The sequence below is a fragment of the Anolis carolinensis genome, unplaced genomic scaffold (assembly GCF_035594765.1).
Source record: "Anolis carolinensis isolate JA03-04 unplaced genomic scaffold, rAnoCar3.1.pri scaffold_11, whole genome shotgun sequence".
NCBI lineage: Eukaryota > Metazoa > Chordata > Lepidosauria > Squamata > Dactyloidae > Anolis > Anolis carolinensis.
In genome coordinates, this window is record NW_026943822.1 from 16173219 (window position 1) to 16194535 (window position 21317).

At 40.2% G+C, this 21317-nt stretch overlaps 1 protein-coding gene across 13 annotated transcripts in view; it reads right to left on the reverse strand.

The window, feature by feature from the left end:
• Nucleotides 1–21317, reverse strand: part of sema6d (semaphorin 6D) — a 580684-nt gene that overhangs the window by 121489 nt on the left and 437878 nt on the right. For 2 of the 13 annotated variants that reach the window (XM_062963602.1, XM_062963609.1), the window contains exon 1: nucleotides 18482–20916. The exons of 4 other annotated variants lie outside the window; for them this stretch is intronic. In XM_062963602.1, coding sequence (XP_062819672.1) covers nucleotides 18482–18514 — 33 coding nt within the window. In that variant the 5' untranslated portion in view covers nucleotides 18515–20916. Of the gene's footprint in view, nucleotides 1–18481; nucleotides 20923–21317 lie in introns of those variants that run through there. 7 more of the 13 variants (XM_062963600.1, XM_062963598.1, XM_062963611.1 and 4 more) reach the window with 5 other exon arrangements.

Here is a 21317-nt window from a genome sequence, read left to right on the forward strand (position 1 = left end):
TTATTATTATTATTATTATTATTATTATTATTATTAACATTGAGGTGGCCATCTGTCAGGGATGCTTTGCTTGTGCTTTCGGTGCACAAAGGCAGAAGGGGATTGGACTCAATGGCCCAAAGGGTCTCTTCCAACCCTCTTTATTCTTCTTCTTCTTCTTCTTCTTATTATTATTATTATTATTAACATTGAGGCTGGGTGGCCATCTGTCAGGGATGCTTTGCTTGTGCTTTCGGTACATAAAAGCAGAAGGGGATTGGACTAAATGGCCCAAAGGGTCTCTTCCAACCCTCTTTTTTATTGTTGTTGTTGTTGTTGTTGTTGTTATTTATTGCTCGATGGCCAACTATAGTCCGGCCCTCCAACGGTCCGAAGGATCATGAACTGGCCCCCTGTTTAAAAAGTTTGGGGACCCCTGGTCTAGATGGTCTTTGGAGGTCTCTTTGCTTACCTATGGTCTTATGAGATTGTCTAGATGGTCTTTGGAGGTTTCTTTGCTTACCTATGGTCTTATGAGTTTGTCTAGATGAGGGGTCCCCAAACTAAGGCCCTCCAAGGTCATTGACCTGGCCCCTGTCCTAAACTTTAGACTTAGAGTTGACCTAAGTCTGAAACGACTTGAAGGCACACAACAACAACAATCCTAATTTTGGACTATTTCATCATAGTCTGGCCCCTGAACAGTCTGAGGGACTGTGAATTGGCCCTCCACTTAAAAGGTTTGAGGACCCCTGCCCTAGCTGTTACCTCTTTGCTCTCTGAGGTAAAATGCCTGTTCAAAACGCTTCTCTCAGCAGCAAGCCAGAGGCAGTAGCCAATCAGAATGTAGGCTCCTGGTATGCTTAGCCAATCAGCTGCTGACACATGTCTTTCCACTCAACCCATTACATTATGGTGCCTTTTACAAATCATACAAAGAAAGGATTCCCTGAAATGCACAGGCCACTACAGCTAGAAATGCAATCCAATGATATGAACTATACAACAGCAATTAAACCAAAGTATAATCCATGTGTTACCAACACACATACATTCATAGAAAGAAAACTCTATATTCAGAGAAAGTAAAACTGTATATTCAGAGTTTGTGAGTCCAATGCCCACCAGAGTTCATGTTCCTCATGGAGGACTGTATAAATCTCTAATTGTGAGTCCAAATTTAATGTCCAAGTAAGTGAATCATTTTAATCCAATCTAAACAAGTCCAAGGTTAGACACCATACACGACCGGTTTCGACTGTGTAGTCTTCTTCAGGTGGTGGTTATGCAGGTATGGAAAACCTGGAGTAGTCAATTTCGTTCTTTGAGTATATCAATTCAGTGTATCATTATCAATGACGGAGTGGACCTACAGGGAATACATATGAGTGGCTAGAGAATGTATGTGTGTTGGTAACACATGGATTATATTTTGGTTTAATTGCTGTTGTATAGTTCATATCATTGGATTGCATTTCTAGCTGTAGTGGCCTCTTGCCTGTGCCTTTTACAAATCCCCACAGGGTTTTGATGAAAGCAAGGAATGGATGGGTGAATTGTGATAATGCTGGAGCCAAGCTTCAGTATAGACCAGGCAATGCAAGGCAAGAAACCATCCCTGAAACAAGCAATTTCCGTCCCTGTAGAGTTTTTAGCAGTTATCAAGAGCAACCATGGCTCTGTCAGGGCAGAACAGTTGCAAATTTATCATCTCGAATATCTAGCCGACCACCTCACAGGAGTTAATGGCAGGACCCGCTCTATCCATAGGCATCTGTTTTGGCACTGCTTGAACAGAAAGACGGAGTAGATAGACTTTTGATTTGGTCCACCAGACACAGTGACCCTGCATGAGGCAAAAGATTCCACAGAAGTTTTTGAGATGCTATCGCAGCGAGAACACCTTGAAATTTCATCAAAACAGCCATCTTTGTAAAGCAGGGCTGTCTGAGATGCTAAATCCGTAAGTGAATTACTCAGAAAAACCATTTGCCTCGCAGCTTGCCGGTGGTCAAGGCCCGACCTCGGCGGACGCCTCCCGACAAAGCCTCATTAAAGACCTCCTGACTGAAAGGGTGAGATAAAACCTTGCAGCAAAGACAAAAATTTCATGGGAGCATGAAGGTGAGATTCCACCTCCCTTTTATTATTCCTCGTAATCTCTTTTAAATAACACTCACCTCTTGCTCTCCTATTCTGTCACGGAAAGTGCCTGTAACTGCAAAAAAGAAAGATCTCGCCCTGTGCTGGAGATGAAAAGTCTGATCTGGCCAGATTAAGTCTGCAAACCCTCTCCTGTCATTTAAGATGGAGGAAGGGAAATCTGTTCATTACTGTTTGAGAAAGGAGAAGTGAACAGGAATAAATCCACAGATTCTATCCAGATTAGGTTACTTGATCCATTAAGTAACAGGCTCAGTCACCCTCGAACTGGATGCAAATAGTAGTAGTTATACAGGAGACTGTATTTTTAAAACCTTATTACGGGACTAACTTCAAGCTTGGAAATATCTTTATATATAAATGAGTGATGGCATCACGGCGACCCACAAAACAACAAAACTACAGGCCCCCCAACCTCGAAATTTGACAACACAACCCATCATCCACGGCACTAGGTTGATACAACAAAAAGAAAAGAAAAATAAAGTCCTAATTAGCTTAGTCATTACTTCTTTACCTTGCTATACACTTACAACAAGCGACACAGAAATGATTCATCCTTCTTCTTCTTCATCGTTTAACCTTTAACTTCTTTTTCTTACAAGGTAAAGAAGTAATGACTAAGCTAACAAATAAGGACAATATCCCTCCCTTTTGGTAGGGTTCGTTCTTTACTTCAGATAAAGAGGTTAATTCAATATAGTTTTTATTGTATTACCCTCACTTAATTATATAGACTGGAAATCGCAAAGGCGAAGATGGAAGTTTTTTTTAAAAAAAAAATTCAATTTTTTTTAATACACATATTTTTTTCTTTCTTTCTTTCTTTCTTTCTCTTTCTCTCTTTTTTTTCTTCACTTTCTGTCAAAATTATTGTTCTCACTCTTTCGTTGTTATTTCTTTATTATACACACCAATAAAAAAATATACAAAAAAAAATAAAGTCCTAATTAGAGGGAGAGGAATAATTGCTTTTATCCAATTGCTGCCAGTTAGAAGGCTAAGCTCCTCCAACTTGGTCTCCTAGCAACCCAATAAAAATAATAATAAACACTAAAAAATAATTAAAAACACAAAAAAATAATACAATAAAATACTATAATAACAGAAAATAATTAAAAATAATACAAGAAAATAATAAAATATAATAAATAAAAAGATAACTTACAATAACATTAATTAAAAAATACAAATACAGTAGAGTCTCACTTATCCAACATAAACGGGCCAGCAGAACGTTGGATAAGCGAATATTTTGCATAATAAGGAGAGATTAAGAAAAAGCCTATTAAACATCGAATTAGGTTGTGATTTTACAAATTAAGCACCAAAACATAATGTTATACAACAAATTTGACAGAAAAAGTAGTTCATTACACATTAATGCTATGTAGTAATTACTGTATTTATGAATTTAGCACCAAAATATCACGATGTATTGAAAACATTGACTACAAAAATGCGTTGGATAATCCAGAACGTTGGATAAGTGAGACTCTACTGTAACGTCAAATAAAAATTACACAACAATTTTTAACCAATACCACCACCACTTTGCCTCAACAACGCGTGGCCGGGCACAGCTAGTTGTATTATATGTTACTTTTGGTTTGTGGCAGTAATAAAAAAGTTACCTGTCTAAGGTTCCATATTGACCAGGAATTATGTTGCCCATTTTGCGTACCAAATTATATTTCCTAATCACTTTTAAAAATGGTTTTTAGAGGGGCATTTTAACAACTTTTTTCAGGTTTTATGGTATTTTCAATTGTATTTTTCTACCAAAAATAAAGAAAAGTCAATACACTGACTTACTTAAACAAAATATAAGGGAGTGAATTAACAGAGTGGGTTATAATTTGCTAACGTGTTAGGTCACAGTTGAAAGGTAACTATGTTCTCTATAAACCTCACAACCTCTGAGGATGCCTGCCATAGATGTGGGTGAAACGTCAGGAGAAAATACTTCTGGAACACGACCATACTGCCTGGAAAACACACAACAACCCTATGTTCTGTATGTTGAAGGCTTTCATGGCTGGAATCACTGCGTTGCTGTGAGTTTTCCAGGCTGTATGGCCATGCTCCAGAAGCATTCTCTTCTGATGTTTCGTGGATGCCTGCCATAGATGTGGGTGAAACGTCAGGAGAGAATGCTTCTGGAACACGGCCATACAGCCTGGAAAACACACAACAGCCCTATGTTCTGTATGTCGTTGAAGGCTTTCATGGCCAGGATCACTGGGTTACTATGAGTTTTCTGGGCTGTATGGCCATGTTCCAGAAGCATTCTCTTCTGATGTTTTGTGGATGCCTGCCATAGATGTGGGTGAAACGTCAGGAAAGAATGCTTCTGGAACATGGCCATACAGTCCAGAAAACTCACAGCAAACTAAGTCCTGTACCTTTATTAAGCCAGCTCAATGTTAAAATTGTATTTGTATTTATTACTAGTACATCAAGCAACACAGTTGGTCTTTGTAGGTGTAGCAGAATCGGCAATTATATACGGAAATATCTGGTTCTGCACCAGCACAGTTTTATTTAGGCCCGAGCTGTGGCGCAGGCGGGAGAGCAAGCCAGCTGCAATTAACTGCAATGAATCACTCTGACCAGGAGGTCATGAGTTCGAGGCCTGCTCGGAGCCTATGTTTGTTTGTCTTTGTTCTATGTTAAAAGGCATTGAATGTTTGCCTATATGTGTAATGTGATCCGCCCTGAGTCCCCTTCGGGGTGAAAAGGGCGGAATATAAATGCTGTAAATAAATAAATAAATAAATAAATAAATAATAGGATGATCAACTGCCTACACTAGATCTCTTAATTTGGGATAATCGAAGATGTGAAAATTGAGCAGTGATATTAACAATGATGCATTGGCAGAGACCAACAATCACAACCATCTGCACTAGTATGTCAGCACAGATATCGGTTGCATTTATACTAGCATATAATGCAGCGTGAGAATTGGATTAGACTGGTGTGTCCAGACAACGCACACAGGGTAATGCAATTTAACCCAGGATAGATTGTATTCTGGGCTAGTTTTGTGCTGCATTATATGCTTTTGTGGAAATAAAAACAATGCTAGCCTGAGCTAATCAACAGTACCACTGTGCTGGTACAGCTGTACCAGAAACTTCAACTTTATTTTCTTGCTGCAAATGTTTGCAATCATAGGACAGGCCACCTGTCAATCACCATTAAGTTTGGTTCCGCCCCTTGTTCAGGGCTCTGGGAGGGAAGGAGCCATTTTTAAGTTAGTCTCACTTAGGAAGGTCAGCTATAGGACGTAGACTAGCTCGTCCTGTAAAAAGCTTCATATTTCAAGAACACCAGGGATATAGGCCGTCCGGGGATACAGAACAACAGCATAGAAACATCTGCAAGCCTTGGCTGGTAGGTCCACTCGACACCCAGACGCATTTGGAGTCGGCAGTGGGTCCCAGATCAGCTAAGCCCAGATAATAGACAGCCTGGGAGAGGTTATAAGAGGGTTTTCACAGTTATTCAAAGCCAATCGCCTGTCCCGTGGGGACAAGACTCCTTGAAGATTTATTATTTGTTCGTCAATAAAGACTTTGTTATTTCTTTAAAGACTCAAAGGCCATCTTTTCAGGGAAATTCCTCAACAACCTTTCTTTAGGCACCCTGGCTTCCCGCTGGGCGTAAAGTGTACGTCCTATATAATAGACAATCAGTTACAGGCCCAGCGCGTGACAGAACAACCACCCTCTTTTCTGCTATCATACAGTACCATCAAGAGTCAGCATGGTGCAGTGGTTTAAGTTGAATCCCTACTCAACCATGGTAGGTTCAAAGTCATATTCGTTCAGCCTCAGAAGGAGACAAAGGCAAACCACCGCTGGAAAACCTTGCCAAGAAAACCTCGTGATAGGAGACCTGAAGGCACGCAACAACAAAAATTTCCTCCCATTATCTTTACAAAAGGATTAAGCAACCTTTCACACTTTTTAGATCGTTTGATAGCAGTGATATTTGAGAAGCCAAGACTTGAGAAGCCCAGGTGCATAAAGTGTGAAGGGATCCAGTGCATGGTGCAAACATGATGGATTCCCAAATTAGTACTGTGCAGACATGCCTTCTAGGATCTTGAAAACAGGAAACACCCATCAAAGGAACAGCGGCATATGGGCCTCTCTTATGCCAGGATCAACAATGTTTATCTTGTTCTACCTGATACTTTATCAAGCCTATCTGTGTTGACTACTTGTCTTTGGCTGTACAGCATTGTCTTCCAAGATCAGCGTAGCATTGTTAGTGAGATGCTTAGAGAATACACAAAATCAGGATCTAATATAGGTTGAGTACCCCGTATCCCAATGTTTGGGCAAGAATAAATAATAATAAATAAATAAACTTTATTTTTATATCCCGCCCCATCTCCCCGAAGGGACCCGGGGCGGCTCACAACAGGGATAAGCCCGAAACAACAACACAACATATTTGACAAAAATTTAAAACATTCCAACGATACACAAAATAAAATAATGGACAATACATTAAAATCCAAGCAGATAAAATCAGAGTAATTAAAAGCAAACCAGCGGGGACAGGAAGAGCTTCAGATTTTGGTATGCCTGTATTTCCAAATATTTCCACAATGATATATTTGGGAGATGGGGCCCACATTTATACACTTATGTTTTATATGTGCCTTATACATAGTATTTTGTTATTTGATGTGTTTTATGCTGTTATTGTATTTATCTGAGCTCGACCCCATGTAAGCCGCCCCGAGTTCCCTCGGGGAGATGGAGGCGGGGTATAAAAATAAAGTAGTAGTAGTAGTAGTAGTTATTATTTTATTGTGACACAGCAAACAAGATAGATATGCTGGATTTCATATCACAAAATCACAAGTCGAACACTTCCCAAGTGTCTAGGACTGTGTGATGTATTTTCGGATGATGCACGCAGATCCCAGTAGGGTGGCCTTTTGCAGTTGGCAGATCGTAATTTTGTCAATGTCTATTGTTTCCAAATGCCGGCTGAGATCTTTTGGCACGGCACCTAATGTGCCCATCACCACTGGGACCACCTGCACTGGTTTCTGCCAGAGTCTTTGAAGTTCAATCTTGAGGTCCTGATAGCGGCTGAGTTTTTCCTGTTGTTTTTCGTCAATGCGACTGTCACCTGGGATGGCAACATCAATGATCTAAACCTTTTTCTTTTCCACAACTGTGATGTCTGGTGTGTTGTGTTCCAGAACTTTGTCAGTCTGGATTCGGAAGTCCCACAGTATCTTTGCGTGCTCATTCTCCAATACTTTTGCAGGTTTGTGATCCCACCAGTTCTTTACTGCTGGCAGGTGGTACTTGAGGCATAAGTTCCAATGAATCATTTGGGCCACATAGTTGTGCCTCTGTTTGTAGTCTGTCTGTGCGATTTTCTTACAGCAGCTGAGGATATGATCAATTGTTTCGTCAGTTTCCTTGCAGAGTCTGCATTTTGGGTCATCAGCTGATTTTTCGATCTTGGCCTGAATTGCCTTTGTCCTGATGTCTTGCTCCTGGGCTGCAAGGATCAGGCCTTCTGTCTCCTTCTTCAGGGTCCCATTTGTGAGCCATAGCCAGGTCTTCTCCTTATCAGTTTTTCCTTCAATTTTGTCAAGGAACTTTCCATGCAATGTTTTGTTGTGCCAGCTGTTGTTGTTGTTGTTGTTGTTGTTGTTGTTGTTGTTGTTATTATTATTATTATTATTATTATTTTAATAATTATAAGCTGGAAACAATAGTAGAACCATCAGAAAGCAAAGGTGGGGCTCTTCAGGTAACCACGAGGACAATTTCAGATTTTGGAGTATTTCAGATTTCCAGATAAAGGATACTCAACATGCATTGCATATTTATCATTTCCAAAGCATGACTCCCACGTTCTGGATGGCACATACCATTTGCATATGTGAACGTACATGAATGAGCACAATGCATTTTGACCAGATCCAAATTCTCATTTGCCATTTTCCTACCAAGCCGTCTGCCATGTTGCAATGTTTTTTCTCCCTCCCTTTCTCTTTCACACCATCTTTTTCTCTTTCGCAAACCTTCTGTATCATTTCACTAACCATATGCACATACACACCCATAGCCAGGGATTTTCAACTGAAGGAAGTAACAAAAGATTTCAAAGGCCATAACGCTAATGGCGCTGCTTCCAAATATCAGTGAAACATACATGAGACCAGCACATTTACCTGAAGCAAGCAAGTAATGATATTAAAATAATGGATGTCACACGAATACAACCGAAATCTGAACAGATGGTTTATCCCCAGAAATGTGCTGCTCAGGGCAAGGAAAGTAACGGTGGGTTCCACGCATGTCTAGCTCTCCGTATTCCCTTATATGCCACTGGAGTTAAAAAAATTAACAAGCTACTTATGTTGGAGCATTTCCACTGTATATAGCAGGACTGTTTTGGTAAACATGTTTTGATCATTGCAATTAGGTCTGCTAAATCTGAATATGGACATCAGAACCACAGCAATACTTAGCTTAGAGTAATAAAAAAGGAACAGCTTGTCATAAAGGAAATAAACCTCACTCTTCCTTGGAAATTATCAATTTTTTCACAGCAGAGTCCCAAAAATATTGGGTCAACCAAAAGGGAAAGCTACAGATAACAAGAGTGAATCATCCACCTAGCTACAGGGCTGCTGTGATGACTGCCAATCAATCTCGATTTCTTATTTCCTTATTCATTTACTATCGTGCCACAATTACGGCACACCAACCTTTGCTCTTAATAAATCAACCAGTGTCCCATTTCGGTTCAGACTCAACTGATTTTTCAGAAACTTGGTCTCCTCTTCCTTTTTTCTCTCCACTATGTCCTGAGATCTCTGGGCCAAAACTTGTGCCCCAAGAATGATGCCTTGCAATATCCTAGGGAACATGTCTTAGAGATGTTTCAGAGCTGTCCTTTTCCAAGGTAATACCATTGAACACAATGTGCAATTGCATCATGTGCAATTGCACAGAGCAGGGGTCCCCAAACTAAGGCCCGGGGGCCGGATGCGGCCCTCCAAGGTCATTTACCTGGCCCCCACCCTCAGTTTTATAATATAATATATTGTATATACATATAATATTGATAATAATATTATGATGTAATGCAATATAACCTAATAATAATACCATATAATAATATTAATTATATATTCTATATTACATACTAGCTGTGCCCGGCCATGTGTTGCTGTGGCAAAGTGGTGGTGGTATTGGTTAAAAATTGTTGTGTAATTTTTATTTGACGTTATTTGCATTTTTTAAATTAATTTTATTGTAAGTTATATTTTTATTATACTTTATTATTTTCTTGTATTATTTTTAGTTATTTTCTGTTATTATAGTATTTTATTGTATCAAATTTTTAGTGTTTTTAATTATTTTTTATTGGGTTGCTAGGAGACCAAGTTGGAGGAGCTTAGCCTTCTAACTGGCAGCAATTGGATAAAAGCAATTATTCCTCTCTCTCTAATTCGGACTTTATTTTTCTTTTCTTTTTGTTGTATCAACCTAGAGGCGTGGATGATGGGTTGTGTTGTCAAATTTCACGGTTGGGGGGCCTGTAGTTTTGTTGTTTTGTGGGTCGCCGTGATGCCATCACTCTTTTATATATATAGATAATATTACTAATAATATTACAGTATAGTGGTATAGTTCAATATAGTAATATATAATGCTAATATTGTGCTATGCTAATAATATAATATATTGTATGTACATATAATTTGTAAGGCACTCTGAGTCCCCTTTGGGGTGAGAAGGGTGTGATACAAATGTAGAAAATAAATGCAGTAAATAAATAATAAATAAATTTTAGACTTAGGCTCACCCAAAGTCTGAAATGACTTGAAGGCACACAACAACAACAACAACAACAACAACAACAACAACCCTAATTAACTTGACTATCTCATTGGCCAGAAGCAGGACCACACTTCCCATTGAAATCCTGATAAATGTATGTTGGTTAAAATTGTTTTTATTTTTAAATATTGTATTGTTCTTTCATTGTTCTTGTTGTTGTTGTTGTTGTTGTTTTTGCACTACAAATAAGACATATGCAGTGTGCATTGGAATTTGTTTGTATTTTTTTTCAAATGATAATCCGGCCCCTCAACAGTCAGAAGGATTGTGGACCGGCCCTCGGCTTAAAAAGTTTGAGGACCCCTGGCACAGAGTGTGTGCTGGTGTCATTCAGTCGGTTGGCTCTGGTCTGCCCAAACTGGCAATTAAAATTTATTGGGTCTACCTTTTGATAAGAAAGAAAATGAGAGGTTTCACTGTGTCCTCCATCTCTGACTGGCGCATGCTTTGAATCATCCACACCCATTCAAATGTGAAATGCCAGATCTCACAAATGAGAAAAAAACACACACGCACATCTTTTAAAACACTGTTCTCACCATGACATTCTTCCCTCTTTTTATAAGACAGTGGTTCCCGGCCTTTTTTTGACCAGGGACCACTTGACTAGGGACCACTCTCCAGCATTAAAACCAAAAGGGTCATGAATCAGCTTTGGTCAACTTTAGATTCAGCTTGGTTATTTGGGGTGTTGATTCAGAAAATTGCATTGGATAGACCACCTCAGCTCTAGTTTCTGATACAGAACATATGCCATCCCGTAGTCACCATCTGCTTACCCACAGAAGACCATATTTAATAATTTAGAGCTGATGTGGTCTATCCAATGCAATTTTCTGAATCAGCGCCCCAAATAATCCCTGGAACAGGCCTAAAAATGAAGACACCAAGAAAAATATATTTTTGTGTTGTCGAAGGCTTTCATGGCCGGAATCACAGGGTTGTTGTGTGTTTTCTGGCCTGTATGGCCATGTTCCAGAAGTATTGTCTCTTGACGTTTCGCCCACATCTATGGCAGGCATCCTCAGAGGTTGTGAGGTATAAAATTATTTTTGGTTGGGCTGTGTTATTATCAGTAACAGTAATAACTGATGTGGTCTATCCAATGCTATTTTCTGAATCAGCACCCCAAATAACCCCAGGGACAGGCCTAAAAATGAAGACACCAAGACAGAAATTATGTTTTGGTTGGGCTGTGTTATTATCAGTAATAATAATAGCCGATGTGGTGCCACATGGAACGGATCTGCTCAGGGCACGGAAGGGAAGAGGAGAAGCAGCAGTCAGGAGGTTTGTTGTCACACTTTTCGTGGATAGTCAGCCCCTCCCCTCCTGACTTTCCCGTTGCCTTGGCACTACAAGAGCCCCCGGTGGCATAGTGAATTAAAGCCTTGTGACTTGAAGGTTGGGTTGCTGATCTGAAAGCTGCCAGATTCGAATCCCACCTGGGGAGAGTGCGGATGAGCTCCCTCTATCAGCTCCAGCTCCATGCGGGGACATAAGAGAAGCCTCCCATAAGAATGATCAAAACATCAAAACATCTGGGCATCCCCTGGGCAACGTCCTTGCAGACGGCCAATTCTCTCACACCAGAAGTGACTTGCAGTTTCTCAAGTCGCTCCTGACACGAAAAAAGGTAATACAAGAGGGTTACGCGAGACCAGTTGCTCTCATTGCAACGGTGTAGTAACAACGAGGCTGCGGACCATATTTTAGTTCTTGTGGACCACTGGTGGAACATAGACCCCAGGTTGGGAAACAATGTTTTAAGATCTGGGAAAGGGGCCAGTCCTGTGACCATGGGCTAGTGATCTCCAGCAATCCACTTCACCACTTCCATCGCCTTCTAAACCAATTTCAATGACTGCCAGTTTCCCAATCTCAAGAATCATGTCTGTTTTGAGTGTAGAGAATACTGCCACACTAAGATACTTGGAGCCCCTGGTGGCGCAGTGTGTTAAAGCGCTGAGCTGCTGAACTTGCAGACCGAAAGGTCCCGGGTTCAAATCCGGGAAGCGGAGTGAGCGCCCGCTGTAAGCTCCAGCTTCTGCCAACCTAGCAGTTCGAAAAGATGCAAATATGAGTAGATAATAGGTACCGCTCCGGCGGGAAAGTAACGGCGCTCCATGCAGTCATGCCGGCCACATGACCTTGGAGGTGTCTACGGACAACGCCGGCTCTTCGGCTTAGAAATGGAGATGAGCACCAACCCCCAGAGTCGGACACGACTGGACTTAATGTCAGGGGAAACCTTTACCTTTACCTTAAGATACTTGCTTAATAAAGCCTCCCAAAGAAACATAAACCTTAACTGCAAGTGTCCAAGGTTGTCCTAACATCTAAGGGGAGCTGGACGTCTTCTGGCTTCTACCTGAAGTGCAAATCATTTCCTTCCACAAAGCTTGCTAGCATGGAGGCCTTCTGGGCTTACCTTTTAAGAGGAAGTTAAGTTATTTTACATGTGCATATTCATAGGCATGGTGGTAGCTTAGCACAGAAGAAACTATTGCCTTGGCTCAGTGCTGGAAGAGCCCAAAAAAGCTAGAGGCAGGGACGTGTAACCTAAGCCTAAGGGGGTCTAGCCCAATCCACAAATGAATTGAGAGATTCTCCTTTAAAACCAGATTCTGAAACACAGCACTTTTAAAATGTGTGAAACTTCAAATACTACCCTTTTTATACTTGACTTTTTATCCTGCCACATTTTTACAAAGTAGACAGTGTTGAAAAATGTCCCTGAACCTTTGTGAAATAATGCTTGAGGTGTGGCACCACCGAGCCTTTGCAAAATGACCTTCAAAGTTTCACACTAGTCTTATACACCATGTAGGGCATTACAACTTTTGCATACGGTTAGGAGCAAAGTAGGATGGTGCGATAGACTTGTATAGCAAATCTCTCAGATCTGGGTTTTCTTAGTTTCACATTTTGCCAGCCTGAAATCTTTCTTGCTGTTTCGGTTTTAATTAAGCAAAGACACTTTGCTTGAAATGCCATACACATCTCAGTCCACACTTCTAGTAATCCTTGCATTTAGTTCTACCTAGCAAATATATTCTTGCAAGCATTTCCCTACAAATATAACAAACTCTATATGCAGTTTATCAATCTACACATGTTTGTGCATCCTTTCTCCTTTTCATATGTGGTTAAAGAACGGCACATAGTCACTTAGAAAATGTGAATATTGAAGCATCACCCCCTTCTTGGTTTGATTTTGGATGGGTAACTTTACCCAGAGCCCTTGTTGGCGCAGCGGATTAAACCACTGAGCTGCTGAACTTGTTGACCGAAAGGTCGGTGGTTCGAATCTGGGGAGCGGAGTGAACTCCCGCTGTTAGCTCCAGCTTCGGCCAACCTAGCAGTTTGAAATCAATAGGTACCGCTCCAGCAAGAAGGTAACGGCGCTCCATGCAGTCATGCCGGCCACATGACTTTGGAGGTGTCTACAGACAATGCCGGCTCTTGGGATTAGAAATGGGGATGAGCACCAACCCCCAGAGTCGGACACAACTAGACTTAATGTCTTTACCTAACTTTACATACAGTAGAGTCTCACTTATCCAAGACTCGCTTATCCAAGGTTCTGGATTATCCAATGCATTTTTGTAGTCAATGTTTTGAATATATCGTGATATTTTGGTGCTAAATTCGTAAATACAATAATTACAACATAACATTACTGCGTATTGAACTACTTTTTCTGTCTTTTTGTTGTATAACATGATGTTTTGGTGCTTAATTTTTAAAATCATAACCTAATTTGATGTTTAATAGACTTTCCTTAATCCCTCCTTATTATCCAACATATTTACTTATCCAAGGTTCTGCCGGCCCGTTTAGCTTGGATAATTAGACTCTACTGTAACTACATATTAAAATGTGAACTCAACTTAACTGAACTATTTGCCCATCCTAAGGTAAAAACCTAAAAACCTGGCTCTTCCAAAAGGCCTTCGATGATTAATTATTCTAGGTTCGAACTATCTGCCCACTCAATAATAGGATTTTTTTGCCATTATTACCGTGCAATTTATTGACTACTTTAGCTGTGAAACTACCTCTCCCATTTTGAAATATTCTGCACTTTGGCCCAGCTCCGTGTTTCTAGTCTCCCGCTTTTAACATTTTATGCTGTATGTGATTTTTATGACTGTTTTATTGATACTGATGTTTTATTGTTGGATACTTGTTCATTGTTTTATTGCTGGTTGTGTCGGGCTAGGCCCCATGTAAGCCGCTCCGAGTCCCTTTGGGGAGATGGGGCGGGGTATAAAAATAAAGTTGTTATTATTATTATTATTATTTTATTATGACAAGCAAACAAGATAGATATGCTGGATTTCATATCACAAAATCACAAGTCGAACACTTCCCAAGTGTCTAGGACTGTGTGATGTATTTTCGGATGATGCGTGCAGATCCCAGTCAAGTGGCCTTCTGCAGTTGGCAGATTGTGATTTTGTCAATGTCTATTGTTTCCGAATGCTGGCTGAGATCTTTTGGCACGGCACCCAGTGTGCCCATCACCACCGGGACCACCTGTACTGGTTTCTGCCAGAGTCTTTGAAATTCAATCTTGAGGTCCTGATAGCGGCTGAGTTTTTCCTGTTGTTTTTCGTCAATGCGACTGTCACCTGGGATGGCAACATCAATGATCCAAACCTTTTTCTTTTCCACAACTGTGATGTCTGGTGTGTTGTGTTCCAGAACTTTGTCAGTCTGGATTCGGAAGTCCCACAGTATCTTTGCGTACTCATTTTCCAAGACTTTTGCAGGTTTGTGATCCCACCAGTTCTTTACTGCAGGGAGGTGGTACTTGAGGCATAAGTTCCAATGAATCATTTGGGCCACATAGTTGTGCCTCTGTTTGAAGTCTGTCTGTGCAATTTTCTTACAGCAGCTGAGGATATGATCAATGGTTTTGTCAGTTTCCTTGCACAGTCCTTGCATTTTGGGTCATCAGCTGATTTTTCGATCTTGGCCTTAATTGCATTTGTTATGATGGCTTCCTCCTGGGCTGCATATTATTATTATTATTATTATTATTATTATTATTATTATTATTATTATTATATGAAATGGAAGCCTGTGCATTCAATGAAAGTCAATGACAGAAATAAATCACTTGTTTGGGTTCTGGAAGTCAAATATCAACCTCAACAACAACCACAACAACATAGACACAAGCAATGAGTTTTCAGTGTACAGTTAGTCCTTCACATTTGCAGGTTTAATATCTGCAATTTGATTATTCATGATTTGATTAAATTCTTTCCTTTGTCATCCAATGCAATTCAGTGGTCACCTTCCAGCATGTTGACCGTAGAGTCATGCTAGAGGATCTAGAGATAGCTATAGAGGTGTTCTTTCATGTGGGGGGTCTTGTAACCCTATTTTGGAGGGCTGACTATAATCAACCTCAGACACAGGTCACAACAGGTTAGACGCTTTCATAAGGGTTGAGTCCAAAACAATTGCTCTTTTGTTATTCTGCAGGGACTTGAATATTTGGTTGGCTCTCGGGGAAGGTGAGGTGAAGCGCTTGGTAATTTCTAACAAAACTCAACAGCTCTGTGCAAGGAGTGGCAAAAGTCACCCACAAAAATGTCCACCCTCCTTCCTCCAGTCACTGCCTCTCCCTTGTAAATAGACCCAGGCATGACCTGTGTGAAGAAATAACAAGAGTGGCTTCCAAAAAGAGGTGGGTGGATGGAGAGAGAGGGAAATCACGCATAAGAGCCTTTGTTTGGTTTGCAAACAAAACCTAGCATACCTCAGGTACTAAATACCGCATATACCCGAGTATAAGTCGACCCGAATATAAGCCGAGGCACCTAATTTTACCACAAAAAAAACTTGGAAAACATTGACTCCAATATAAGCCGAGGGTGGTAAATTTCAGAAATAAAAATAGATACCAATAAAATTACATTAATTGAGGCATCAGTAGGTTAAATGTTTTTGAATACAGTAGAGTCTCGCTTATCCAACATAAACGGGCCGGCAGAACATTGGATAAGCGAATATGTAGGATAATAAGGAGGGATTAAGAAAAAGCCTATTAAACATCAAATTAGGTTATGATTTTACAAATTAAGCACCAAAACATCATGTTACACAACAAAATTGGCAGAAAAAGTAGTTCAATACGCAGTAATGCTATGTAGTAATTACTGTATTTACGAATTTAGCACCAAAATATCACGATGTACAGTAGAGTCTCACTTATCCAACATTCGCTTATCCAACGTTCTGGATTATCTAACGCATTTTTGTAGTCAATGTTTTCAATACATCGTGATATTTTGGTGCTAAATTCGTAAATACAGTAATTACTACATAGCATTACTGCGTATTGAACTACTTTTTCTGTCAAATTTGTTGTATAACATGATGTTTTTATGCTTAATTTGTAAAAATCATAATCTAATTTTATGTTTAATAGGCTTTTCCTTAATTCCTCCTTAGTATCCAACATATTCGCTTATCCAACGTTCTGCCGGCCCGTTTATGTTGGATAAGTGAGACTCTACTGTATTTACATAAGGCTCAAATTTAAGATAAGACTGTCCCACTCTGATCAAATCATTATTCTCGTCTTCTTCAATGTAAATGTGCTTATGGCGCAGGCTGGTAAACAGCTGCTGCAATAAATCACTCTGACCATGAGGTCATGAGTTCGAGGCCAGCCCGTGGCGGGATGAGCACACGTCAATTAAAAATAAAATATAGCCCCTGCTCGTTGCTGACCTAGCAACCCGAAAGATAGTTGCATCTATCAAGTAGGAGATAAGGTACCACTTATAAAAAAAGTGGGGAGGGAAGTTTAACTAATTTACAACGTTGGAACGAGGAAGTGAGGAAGTGCCATCAGAGTGGATGATGAAGCAGCTGCTCCCCCCTGTGGCCAGAATCGAACATCCCCTCAGGAGAAGGTTAAATTGCCTCTGCGTCTGTCTGTCTGTTGTCTCTGTCTTGGTTCAATGTGTTTATGGGCATTGAATGTTTGCCCTATATGTACATAATGTGATCCGCCCTGAGACGTTGACAAAATCACGATCTGCCAACTGCAAAAGGCCACCCTACTGGGATCTGAGCGCATCATCCGAAAATACATCACACAGTCCTAGACACTTGGGAAGTGTTCGACTTGTAATTTTGTGATACGAAATCCAGCATATCTTTCTTGTTTGCTGTGCCATAATAAAATAATATGTTATAATAACATAATTGGGGAGAAGGGTGGGGTAGAAATATCAGAAATAAATAAATAAATAAATAACTTTATTCTTCTACCCCATCCCAATTCTCCGAAAGGACTCGGCGTAGCTTACATAAAAAAACAATCCATACATTTAAAACACAATATAATAACGTAGTTATAAAACAACATAAGATGATAATTATTAAAACCAAGACATCAATTACTATTACAATTACAGTAGAGTCTCACTTATCCAAGCCTCGCTTATCCACGTTTCTGGATTATCCAAGCCATTTTTGTAGTCAATGTTTTCAATATATCATGATATTTTGGTGCTAAATTCGTAAATACAGTAATTACAACATAACATTACTGCGTATTGAACTACTTTTTCTGTCAAATTTGTTGTAAAACATGATGTTTTGGTGCTTCATTTGTAAGATCATAACCTAATTTGATGCTTAATAGGCTTTTCCTTAATCCCTCCTTATTATCCAACATATTCGCTTATCCAAGCTTCTGCCGGCCCGTTTAGCTTGGATAAGTGGGACTCTACTGTACTATCAATAACATGCCTTCTAATTGTCCAAGTTCAGCCAGGACGATAGTCCTGTGTCATCCCACATTTTCAATTGCATTGAAAACGTCCCAATTTATCTCCAGTTTAATTAACTGCTGCAAACTGAGTTCAAAGTAGAAAAATGGCTTGTACTCAGTGAACTCGGCAAAAGCAACCTGCTGCAAATTCTCCTAACTGGTGAGTTTTTCTTCAATAAACATTGCCATCTTTACCACACTCTCATGTTGATACAATCCAATGGATTATTATATTATTTCCAGCAGACGTCTCAACCAACAACTGTTACGTCTTGCATATAAGTGAACATTTTAATTGGCTCCTAAATTTCACAGAAGGAGGAGATACAGGATTTCTTAAGACCAACAATTCCAAAGGGATGCACAATAAAGACCAAATAACCAATCTGTTGCTTTAACATATTGCTCAGACTTTAAAGAACAACAATAAAGCACTGTGTATTAACACCTCTTGATCTGTTTCGAAGTAGTTTTTTTAAAAAAAGGCTTTATAACTAAATCCGACTACTGAATATCACCGCTTTGATCTTAATTGGCTTCAGTTATTTGCAAGCTTTTAACTTTTTCCGCAGTTCCCCGCTACAAGCCGACAGAATGCTTATAAATGGAGAGGGCGACTTTTAATGGTGCAAATACTCACCGCTTGATTAGACACACTTTGAGGACAAGACATCTCTTGTGATTTCAGGAAAGAACAAAAAAATGACGGAAAACCCCAAACCACTACTCCGTTCCAGCTGGGAAGGAAAAGCAGCCACCATCTTCAACCTAATCAAGGTTTTCAATTAAAATAATTTGCAATTCATATTTCGACGGCTCCATTTAGCTCCAGCCCAACCCCAGCTGCCCTTTGTAGGATCAGAGTGGAAATCCTCCAGGTGAAAGCTGCCTTTTTTTGTTTTCAGCGCTAGACCGACTGTCAAAATCTTCTCTGCTTTAGATCATTCCTGCGGGACAGAGCTCGGCTTGACGGTTTGCCAAGTTCCATGCTTTCGCTGGGTTTCTAGGACAAAGTGCAAGTTACTCCTCCGTAGGCTGACTTTTGATTAACTGTCTTGACAGGTCGAAACACTGCTAATTTGAACTGACTACTTCACACTGGGGCCCCACAGAGCCTTGTGTTGAATTTGTGTATGAGAGATGCCCTGTGAGTTCCCAGATTTACACAAAGGACATCATATGGAAGGTCTTATGATCCATTTTTCCTCAACTCTCGACACTCCTAGAGTCACACTGACAAATCTTGGAGCAATGCCACCCAGTTCTGGGTGCTGCCCAGGAAACAGGCTGCATGGCAAGATGTGCCCTGGAACAAATCCGTAATGGAAGACAGCATCGCTTATTGGTGAAACACCAGCTTTACACACATTTTCTCCATTTATCTTAACACTTCCCAACAAAGGACTTCTCCAGGCAGGAAGAAGCCAGACTTTGCAGCTCAAGGCTATTCAATGCTAATCAATTGTCTCAAACAGGTGGGTTCTTTCTCTCACCCTGGACATTCCACAGATATATAAACTTCACTTGCCTAGTTTCTAACAAAACCTCACAACCTCTGAGGATGCCTGCCATAGATGTGGGTGACATGTCAGGAGAGGATGCTTCTGGAACATGGCCATACAGCCCGGAAAACTCACAGCAACCTAAGTAAAGGTTTTTCCCTGACATTAAGTCCAGTCATGTCTGACTCCAGAAGTTGGTGCTCATCTCCATTTCTAAGCTGAAGAGCCGGCGTTGTCTGTAGACACCTCCTAGGTCATGTGGCCGGCATAACTGCATGGAGCACTGTTACCTTCCTGCTGGAGTGGTACCTATTGATCTACTCACAGCAATCTAACAATACAATATTTAAAGTGATGATCAATTTTAACCAACATAAACATAACCAGTATTTTATTGACTCGAGTATAAGCCGAGGGTGGGAAATGCAGCAGCTACTGGTAAATTTCAAAAATAAAATTAGATACCAATAAAATTATATTAATTGAAGCATCAGTGGGTTAAATGTTTTGAATATTTACTGTATTTCAAAGAAAAACAGTAAACTAACTCTATAAGTGAAAAAGCAACAATAACTTTATAATAATAATCATCATGATCAACAACAGCTTCATTTGTACCCTGCCCTATCTATCTCCCCTGGGGACTCAGGCCAGCTTCCAACATAGTAACAGGCAAACATATAATGCCTACATAATGCAGAGCTAGATATAGATCTATCATTATATATACTAATTTCACATGTGTATTTCCCCCTGAAACCTTTGCAAATCCTCTCAAAACAAAGTCCCCCTAAAAACAACTTTGTCCTCTTTTCTCCTGCCCTTTCCCACCTCTTTTCTTTCTCCCTTTTTCAAACTCTAAAAGTAGTCAGAAAGGGCTTTTTAAAACTTCTCTCCCCCTCCCAAAAAAGCCCACCTCATTTTTGTTTCCTTAGGAATAAAAAGAAATACCTTCTGTTGCTCTCTTTTCCCTCCTTTCCTCCGTTTGGACTCAAACGTTCTTGCAATAGTAGTAGTAGTAGTAGTAGTAGTAATATTAATAATAATAATAATAATAATAATAATAATAATAATAATAGACCTGGCTCTGGCTCACGAATGGGACCCTGAAGAAGGAGACAGAAGGCCTGATCCTTGCAGCCCAGGAGCAAGCCATCAGGACAAAGGCAATTCAGGCCAAGATCAAAAAATCAGCTGATGACCCAAAATGCAGACTGTGCAAGGAAACCGACGAAACCATTGATCATATCCTCAGCTGCGGTAAGAAAATCGCACAGACAGACTACAAACAGAGGCACAACTACGTGGCCCATATGATCCATTGGAACTTATGCCTCAAGTACCACCTCCCAGCAGTAAAGAACTGGTGGGAATCGCAAACCTGCAAAAGTATTGGAAAATGAGCATACAAAGATACTGTGGGACTTCCAAATCCAGGCTGACAAAGTTCTGGAACACAACACACCAGACATCACAGTTGTGGAAAAGAAAAAGGTTTGGATCATTGATGTTGCCATCCCAGGTGACAGTCGCATTGACGAAAAACAACAGGAAAAACTCAGCAGCTATCAGGACCTCAAGATTGACCTTCAAAGACTCTGGCAGAAACCAGTGCAGGTGGTCCTGGTGGTGATTGGCACACTGGGTGCCGTCCCAAAAGATCTCAGCCGGCATTTGGAAACAATAGACATTGACAACATTACGATCTGCCACCCTACTGGGATCTGCGCGCATCATCCGAAATTACATCACACAGTCCTAGACACTTGGGAAGTGTTCGACTTGTGATTTTGTGATATGAAATCCAGCATATCTATCTTGTTTGCTGTGTCATAATAAAGTAATAGTAATGAATCGTGCAAATTTGCAAGAATATCTTTTTTCCTCCCCCTTCTACCCATGCAATCTGGCTTGCAAGGGTTTCTCTCACATTCTCCTTTCGCTTTTGAAAACGTTCGCTTCTTGTCTCTGTCT